This window comes from Macaca thibetana, chromosome 4 (assembly GCF_024542745.1).
Source record: "Macaca thibetana thibetana isolate TM-01 chromosome 4, ASM2454274v1, whole genome shotgun sequence".
NCBI lineage: Eukaryota > Metazoa > Chordata > Mammalia > Primates > Cercopithecidae > Macaca > Macaca thibetana.
The window spans coordinates 148483572-148493170 of record NC_065581.1 but is presented as its reverse complement, the minus strand read 5'-3'; the positions used below and the strand labels follow the sequence as shown (position 1 = coordinate 148493170).

The 9599-nt window shown below is 37.6% G+C and overlaps 1 protein-coding gene across 2 annotated transcripts in view; it reads right to left on the bottom strand.

The window, feature by feature from the left end:
- Nucleotides 1-5257: 5257 nt before the first annotated feature.
- GPRC6A (G protein-coupled receptor class C group 6 member A) overlaps nucleotides 5258-9599 on the bottom strand; it is a 33868-nt gene continuing 29526 nt past the window's right edge. Inside the window, exon 6 of one of the 2 annotated variants that reach the window (XM_050786609.1) lies at nucleotides 5258-7463. In XM_050786609.1, the coding sequence (XP_050642566.1) occupies nucleotides 6349-7463 (1115 nt within the window). In that variant the 3' untranslated portion in view covers nucleotides 5258-6348. The remainder of the gene's footprint in view (nucleotides 7464-9599) is intronic. The other variant, XM_050786610.1, reaches the window with a different exon arrangement.

Sequence of the window (9599 nt, the reverse complement as noted above, 5' to 3'; positions counted from 1 at the left end):
TCCAATATCATTGCAGGCTGTACCTGTTGAGGGCTGTGGTGTCCACTTCTATTGTCTGCTGTGATGTCCACTGCCAAATTTTGTACAAGAGAAACCACTATAGTCAGCCTAGATTTCAATGATTATTATTGGCCTTGTTCTGTTATATGTTTAATTTTAAACATCTTTAAGAACCTTAATAAATATGTTTTCTTATTGTAAAATTAATTTCAATCTATTTTGGAAATAAGTGGCTGCAAATGTAACAAATTAACCCTGTCAACACTTCACTTTTTCTTTTCTGTTTACCATCATAGGGGTCTTACTAGCTGCTCTCATTTCTATTTAGTCTTATGAAAGGACATAGCAATTCTTCTAATTTCATTGGTTTTACACTGGCAACTCCCAGAATTTTGCTCTCATGTTTTCTGTCGGAGTATTTACAATGGATAGCCCTTTAGATGAGAAATATACTACCACAGACTCACTGGTTAATTGGGGAACAGAGGAATACTTATTCAGCCTTACAAATGGGGAAACCATGTTGTTTGTGACAACATGGATGAACCTGGAGGACATTATGCTAAGTGAAATAAACAGGCACAGGAATACTGCATGATCTCATTTACATGTGGTATCTAAAAAAGGCGACCTTACAGAAGTAGACAGTAGAATGGTGGTTCTCAGAGGCTAGGGAGGGGAAGGGTAAATGGGGAAGAGGAGATACTGATCAAAGGGTAGAAAGTTTCCATTAACAGGAAATTAAGCTTTAATAATTTATTGCACAGAATGGTGACTAAAATAAATAATAATACATCGTATATTTTGAAATTACTTGAAGCATAGATTTTGAAGGTTTTCACCACAATAATGATAAGTATGTGTGTTTGTTAATTAGTCTGACTTAAACGTTCCACATTGTAAACATACATCAAAACATCACATTGTACCCCATAAATATATATAAGTTCTATTTGTCAGTTAAAAATAAAGTTAAAAATATTTACAGACTGGATATTATACTTTATTTAAGATTCTATACTTTTAGTCATGCCCTTCTATGTCTAACAAGCTAAAACACAGATCAAGTCCACATATTTACAGATGTGAAACTGGCTATATGTAAAACTGTGAATTTATTTGATTCATTTGTTTTTAGGTCTGAAAATTTCATTTTCTGGTAATCTAATTTTGTCTGCAAATGTACTTCCAGGTTACTAGAAAAATTAAGAGAAGTTATAAATGTAAGAAATTTCAATCACTTGAGATTTTCCTACAAGAGACTCTTGAATGTGAGTGCATCTACATACTATGTTGATTCTCCCATTCTTCATATTGTTTTTGTGCTTGGTCACTCATTAAAATAGACAGAAAGCTCACACATGAATTTATCAGGCTGTTCTTGTTCCATATGCTCTAAGCGTAAGGGGTGCAGTGCTGCAAGAGCAGCTCCACAGTGTTGGGGATCAAGTCCTCTTTCATCTTGTTGCTCTGTCCTTTTCACCTTGCAGATTTCATCTCATGGTCCAAGATGGCTGCTCTACTTTTGCACAGCGACTGGCAAGAAGGTGAAGAAAAGTATGGCGTGGAGATACTCCTTTCCTTTTTATGTCACAAAGGAAGTTCCACTTTTCACTCCTGTGTTTAGTTGTCTACAAGCTTATTCTCCATCTTCCCTTCACCCAAGTTTTGAGGATTACGCATTAATTGTTTTCCACTCTAACTTTCCGTAAGTCTTATTTTGCTGATAATGGCAGTAGGGGCCTATTTGAGGGTTTAGATTAAAGACAGTTTAAGAGATGTGGAGATTCTAATATCAGAGGGAAGGTCGGGAAAAGTCACTGAGTTACTGTTTTGAACAAGATTTCAAGAATATTCATGAGAATGTTAAAAGTTACTCATTCAATATTTATTGAGTACCAGTTTTGGTGTGGCCTTGTACAAAATCCAGACACATCATAACAATTATAGGTGGATCTTGCTTTTGAGATCATCACAATCCGAGTTGACCTGCTTCTCATTTCATCCTGCCAATAAAAGCTATGGTGCAATGTGTGTTATTCCCTCATTCTCCATTTTAGCAATAAAGTGTTTTACTATGTGTGTCCCTGTGGGCAGGGTAGGGGATAACTATATGAGTCAATCTGACACTGCATTCTAAATACCTTACCCCTGCCCTGCCCCAGATTAGTTTGTCTTGACTATGGAAAAGTTTCTATCTAAATAACAATTTGGACTTATCAAGACAAATTTTAAAGAGTTGAATACTTACATAGTGAAGGATTGCTGATTAGTTGGAATGGATAGGTACTTTTTTCACTTTTGTTTTTCTTATTTTAAAAATAATATTTAAGTATAGCCTTTATAATAAAAGGGGAGGAAACCCTTTATTCCAAAAAGAGTTAGAAATTATTCAATTTACACCCAATTGAATTTAAGGGCCTCAAAAGTTAAAAGAAAGGCTGGGCACGGTGGCTCATGCTTGTAATCCCAGCACCTTGGGAGGCCAAGGTGGGCGGATCATCTCAGGTCGGGAGTTTGAGACCAGCCTGGCCAACATGGTGAAACCCTGTCTCTACTAAATACACAAAAAATTAGCCAGCCATGGTGGCAGGCACCTGTAATCCCAGCTACTTGGGAGGCTGAGGCAGGAGAATCGCTTGAACTTGGGAGGCAGAGGTTGCAGTGAGCTGAGATTGTGCCATTGCACTCCAGCCTGGGCAACAAGAGCAAGACTTTGTCTCAGAGAAAAAAAAAAAAAGATAAAGTAAAATAGTCATTCTCTTACTTGTGTTTTTCAAATGATGATAAGGATGTAGTTTTGGCTTCAAGGAATTTAAAACGTAATTTCTTAGGTTAAGTAGGATATTTTTCCTCCAGAATAATTGTTGAAAGCTATGTAATTGCGGTAAAACTCACAACTCTTATGAAACAATATTTCTTTTATTGTTCTATTGGCACAACAGTGCTGCGATTTTTGTTTTGGGAGACAACACTTAAGAATATGAAAACTCTCCTACAACTTTGCTCTCATGTCAATAGGAGAAATTGTTTTCATATCAACAGACCAGTAAGTCAATGAAATCACAAACAGAATAATAATTTCTTAACATTTTCATGTACATCAGAATATTTTCTCTCCATAACAATTTTTATGGGACATTATCACTATATTGTATATGAATAAATGTAGGATAAGCAGAAAATTAAAATTAGTATCTTTTTTTTAAAAAAACATTCAATTTGTGTTGAAGCAAGGCTGCAGAAAGTCTTGCTTAGCAAGGCAGGAAAATTCAACTTAATTCTAAGGACAATGGGAAGTTACTAAATTTTTCTGAAGAGGAGCTTGATAGTATTGGAATGAATTTGAAAAAGATTGATTCTGTAATGATGTATTCTACGTATTAGACTGCAAATCCTAAGGTAGGTAACTAGTTTGGGATATTTCAACAGCAAAGATGTGAAGTTGTAAGAGCCTGAATTGGGGTGATATTAGTTGTGGTGACAGTAGTAGTCCTAGAGAGGAAAGGGCAGTTGAGAGAATTATTACTAAAGAATTGACTCTTCACTGCAAAATGGTGAAAACACTGGAATGTAAACTCTTTGAGAGCAGAGACTTTGCCTTTTTTTCTTTTTTTTAACTTTTTAATAATCCCTGTGCATAGAATTATGTCTGGTATGCATTGGAACTCAATAAGTGTTAAATTAAGATAAAAGCAAGTAAATGCAATAAAATGTAATATGTGCTATAACAGGAGCAGAAAAAAAGGCTTCATAGAAGAGGAGATACTTGAATTGTGTCTAGTGGATTTAGCTAGAGTGTTTCAGAAAGACAAGAAGTGGAGAGGATATCAAGGCAGAGGGAAGGGCCCAGGCTCCAAGACCTGAAACAGCATGGTATGAGGATGAACAATCACCAACAATCACCAGCAGTTTGCCAATTCTGAAGCATGCTTCACTAAGCAGGAAGGAGTAGAAGTTGGTGCTGGACTTGAAGAGCCTCGGTATCAAGATAAGGACTTTTGACTTATTATAGATTTTTAAATAATTTAGTAACATGAAGAGGCTTTTACTATAGAAGAGATCTAGTGGAAGTGAATAGAAGGTTTAGCAATACCTCCTCTATATTTAGAGTAAAACATTTGAGGTCAGAGTCAAACGAGAAGGCTATTGCAACAATCTATAAAAGAGGTGATGAAGACCTGGATTAAAGAAGTGATGACAGGGATACAGATTATGGTAAGGTTTTGAAAAACGTAGGTGTTAGAAAATAAATACAGGTGATGAATTAAAGGTATAGGACTGTGAAGCAGGCAGTAGAGTCAAGGATGCATCCCAGGGGCCCACTAACCCAAAGGTGGTACTATTACATACTGAGAAATGAAAAACAGGAGGAGGAGGAGTAAGGAGAAGGAAAATATGAGTTCAATTTTATGAATATTGACTTTGAAGTATGAGGGGGGACAAGCAACCAGGTTGGTTGGAGAGTGACCTGGGCCAGAGATATGGTTTGGGGAGTCATTTGGGTCAAAGTTAAGACAGAGAGCTGGGTAATTTTGTAGCAAGAGAGTGTGTTATAGGAAAACAGATGTAGGTTGAGGATGAAACTCTGGGAAATACATTTAATAGTCAAGTGGAGGAAGACAAATCTGCCAAGGAGACTAAAATGCAATGGCCCGGGTATCAGAGTAGAACCAGAAGAGCCTTTGCATCAGACTTAAGAGTTTGACTCATAGAAGGCTTTATAAATTACAGAGGGAACCAAGAAGGGGAATTTCAATGAGGAAGAGTTAGATCAGAAATATAATTAAGATTCAAGGGAGATAAACACTTAAAAATAATCATCAAGTTTGAGAAATAAAGAGTAACAGGTAAACTTTCCATGAACTATTTCATCAGAGGTGAACTAGAAGCCAGATTTTAAATGAACTGAGAACTAATAGGTCACAAGTCAATAATGACAATCTTCCTCTTAACAGTCTATTGTGAGATGGAGGAAGAAAGAGGGTGACAGCTAAAGAAAAAGTAAAGATTGGGCACAGTGTTATTTTGTATATTTGTGGTTTATACAGATGGGAGCAATGTGAACATGGCATCCAAATCCTTATCACCAGCCCTGACCACCATCCCCTGAGCTCATGGTCTTTTGTTTATGTGAATATTTGATACATCTAAAAATTCTTCCAGGCATCTCAAATTCAACATTCCATCTTCTACTCTAAGTTACTTCTTCTTCCTATATTACATACCACCTTTCAATTAACCAGACTAGAAGCCTATAACTCATTCTTCACCAACCACTTCAAATAAATTACCACCTTCTATAATATAGCTTGAATTCACATACATATCCCCCTTTCTATTCCCTGGTACAGATCCTAATCCTCTCTTAACTAGACTCCATCCTCCACCTTGTATCAGAGTGATCATTCTGGGGAGTTTGAGCTACTTGTCCCTTCTGTGCCAGACACTTTAATGGCTACCCACTGCCCACAGGACGAAGACTCATGCTCCTTAGCAAGAAACTCCAATGGGTGGAATTCTCTCATGACCTAACTTCTACATACCAAAGAGTGCTCCTCTCCAGTAATACCCAAACGATGGTAGTTCCCTGAATGCACCTTCTTGTCACACTTTCTGTTGTTGCTCCCACTTTCCTTCTTTATCTAGAATACCTTTCTGTGCTTTCTCTAATTAGCTAACTCCTACTCATCTTTCAGGGTTTCACCTAACCATCATACTGTTTATTTAAGTCTTCTTTTAAGCCCTCCCATCCTCTCCCAGTGTGGTTGAGTGCCATTTCTCTATACCGCTGTAACACTCTATATACATTATAATCATAGACTTCCTCACACTGATTGAAGATGTTGACATGTGCCTGATTCACCTTGGATTTTGAGCTCCTTGAGATCAGCAATGACACCTTGCTGCTTTTGTACCTTGTTATTTAGCATATCACCTGGTTCATAGTAATTGCTCAAATCTTGTTCAACTACACTGAACAGTGGAAGAAAAGTAAAAATGTTCAACAGAGGAGAATCCAAAGAGATTTGAAAAGAAGTGGTTGGGAATGGAGTAAGGACGACACATTATGGGACAACTTTGAATAGAAGAGAAGTCTTTAACGATGTGCCTAAGAGGAAGCAGGTAAAGATGGAGACCAATGAAAGAGGTAGGAAATGAAGGGAGTTTCAGGTTGAAGGCTCAATTCAATAGGCGATTGAACAGAGTGACTGTTCAACTAAAACTTGGTAAAGATGGTGGCAAGGAAATATATATGACATATTTGCTGGGAAAGTAAATGCATATCTTAGATGCAAAGACCCTGGAAACATTTTATTCTGGAATGTGGCATCTCCTAAGGCTTATTCATATACTTGAAATTCTTTTTCGAGGCAAAGTTTTAGATACACTTGTGGCATTTTCTCTGCATGTGTGTGCAAATGCTTGTGCCTGAAGATCTTTGCTTTTCTGCCAGGTTGCAGACTTGCCACTAGAGCTGAGATTGGTCATTGTGACATTGCTGTTCATGGAGTCCAGTGAAGCATGACTCATGGCAATGCTGCTCACGCTATGGGAAGAATAACTGTAGATCATCTTGAGAAAGGCAGACTTGGTGTTAATATCTTGCTTACAAATAATAACATAGCATTTGGGGAAGAACGTGCAACACAGGATTCCATAGTTAGATATTAGTATGACAATAATCTCCACAGCTGGTACATATTTGCCAAATGTGGTAGCATAGATAGGGATGAATGTGATCCAAGCTATGAAGTAAATGAGCATGCCAAATGTTATGAATTTGGCTTCATTGTAATTCTCAGGTAATTTCCTGCCTTTGAAAGCAAATATGAAGCAAATGAAGGCCAGGATGGCAATGTAGCCCAGCATGGTGCCAAATGCAAGTATGGATCCCTTCTCACACTCCAGTATGATGACTCTGGGCAAGGAGACATTCACCTCTACAGTAGGTGCTGCAAAGATTAGCCAGAGTGTGCAAATGACAACCTGGATACTTGTGCAAGTGAAGATAATAAGGATTGGTTTATACAAGCACTTCAGAAATTTCTGTAATTTGGGATCAAAGCTGAAGGCTAGCAAAATTTTCAGGGACTTCGTCAAAATGCAGGAGATGCAGAGAGTAAAGCTCACTCCAAACAGTGTCTGCCTGGTTTTACATGTGAAGTCTTGTGGTTCTCCAATGAAAAAGCTTGTGCTGGCAAAATTGAGGAAATGACAGAGAAGGATCACATAGCAAATTCTTAATCCCCCGGATGATTTCACAACAGGTGTGTTCAGGTTTCTTGTAAATATTATGCCAACAACCAGAACAAATATGATTCCCAGTAGGGAGAGGATCAAGAGCAGGATGGCCAAGGAGTCATTCCAGTTGAGATATTCCACTTCCTTTTCAAAGCACACAGTGCTCCTAACAGGGGCCCAGTGAGTTTCATTGTTGCATAAAAGGCAGTGAGGCATATCTAAAAGACAGAAGACAGAGGAGACAGTTACATTGTCAACATTTAAACTAGGTGATAGTCCACAATACTACAAATGAGATTCGCCTTCTGTAATAGTTCTGACTAGAGAACAGATACAGATGATTGTCACGTTGGTTACTTATTAAAATAAAGCATGCTCAAACTTAGAGAAAGTGAGAGAGAAAAGGTAAAAGTTAGGAGAAAGGAAAAGAAAGAGAAAAAAGAGAGAGAGAGAAAAAAAGCCAGCTGGATTGTAAATGTTTAGGAGATGAATATACTCAGAATACATGCTAGCTTCTTATGCATTTGCTATTATAGATGATGGCTCCAGCACTCTTAAGAATAAGGCTTTGGAATCAGACATAGCTTTTCTTATCTCTTCCACTTGTAATTCCTGTAAACTTGAACAAACTAACGGAACTTTCTGAGCCTGTTTCGGAATCTCCCATATCTCAAAAAATAATAAAATGAAAAGACTCTGCCTTATTGGGATGCCGTACTCAATGAGATAATAAATGTAAAATGCTTCACACAGACCATTACACATAGAAGACCCTCAATGTATGGGAGCTGCTCTCATGAATAAGGGTGCAATTCTTTTAAAAGAAGAGGCACTATGGCTAGGTTACTCTAAAAGCTTGAAGTCTCTTTCTAAAAGTGAGATAATGCAAAATTGCAGTCAATGGCAATTGAAGAATTAAAGTTTATTTTTTTTTCCAAGTAGTGGGTAAATCGGAGCCTCTCGCACTGGAAGTGATAACTTTGAAAAGTATTTATGCTGATTCTGGCTGCAGGGCAGCACAAACAGTTGATGTTAGAGTTGTATCTCTAGAAGTGATATTACATTTGCTCCCCATTCCAGCCACCCAAAGTTGGTGAGTCCCAGCTGCAACCAAAGGGCCTCTGTCAGGGCATTCATCAGATTACACCCCACAGTGTCTGTACAACTCTTTAAAATTTTGTGTTCTCTTCTTTATTAACCTCAAAGTAAGGTTGTATTTCTGTTTATAAACTTCATGACCCTTCCAGCCTCCTCCTCTTTCTGAACTCTATTTCCCTGAAAATACCTGTTCTTTTCTGTTTGCCCCGTAACCACAGTTGCTAGTGTCTATCATTTCATTCGTCCAGTGGACATTTACTGGCCTCATCTAGGTATGAGAGCTGTGTGTTAGAGATAGAAAGGAACAGCAGATGGTATCCGTCTAGGCTTTCCTAACTCCTAGCTTATCCTCCAAGTTGTCTTCAGTCTTCTACATTTCTACATTTGTTCTTGGAAGCGACTTACCCTGGTTACCAAAAGAAAACCCAGATACAGCCTTTAAAGAGTCCCGTACATCTTTATGGAAAATAAATGTTACATACTCCTTGGTGTTTTTATTTCTGTCACTTGGAAGATAGTTGCTAGTTACCATGTTGCCTGAAAAACTCCCTCCCTAATTATCTAATTTTTTAGGCGGTGGTATAGCATTTTTATTTATTCATCATTTAAATGCTCACTTCCACTAATATAAACATTATTAAACATACCAAGGAATGGGAAAATTTTAAATGTGAGATAATAAAATGCAGATACATATAAAGTTCTGATACTCTCAGGTTGGAATAAATGACATTTTTTTTTGTGACACAATAACAGAACATGAAACTTGGAATATTTTCATTGGTGTACTTTTCTCCTTGAAGCCAATAAGCAAAAAGAATAGGTATCTGGGGACTATTCCAGTTCTGGAGTTCTCAGCTTTTCTACAAGATGAATGGGAATGCTCTAATAAACAAGGAAATCTGATGCTTTTAAATTAGGCTGAACTCCAGGGAAAGTGCTCATAGTTTCTTTTTAGGCTCCTAAGGCTGCTGACCTCACTCTCGTACTTTAATTTGTGTATTTTGCTTTCATCTTGTGAAATTTTTAAAGATAGGGTTGGCAAACAGTCAGTTACCAGCATCTCATCCCTGTCAATAGTTGGTCCCTTGTCTCACAGAAGAAGTTGCTTTCAGGTTTAACTTTTGTTCTTGGTAGACATAATGAGATCGTCAGGATGTGCACACCTGTTTCTCAACTTCAGGTGCCTCTGGGTTTCTATTATGTTTAGTTAATTCAGCGTTTACTTATTTGTATTTTTTCGTACCTCAGTTACA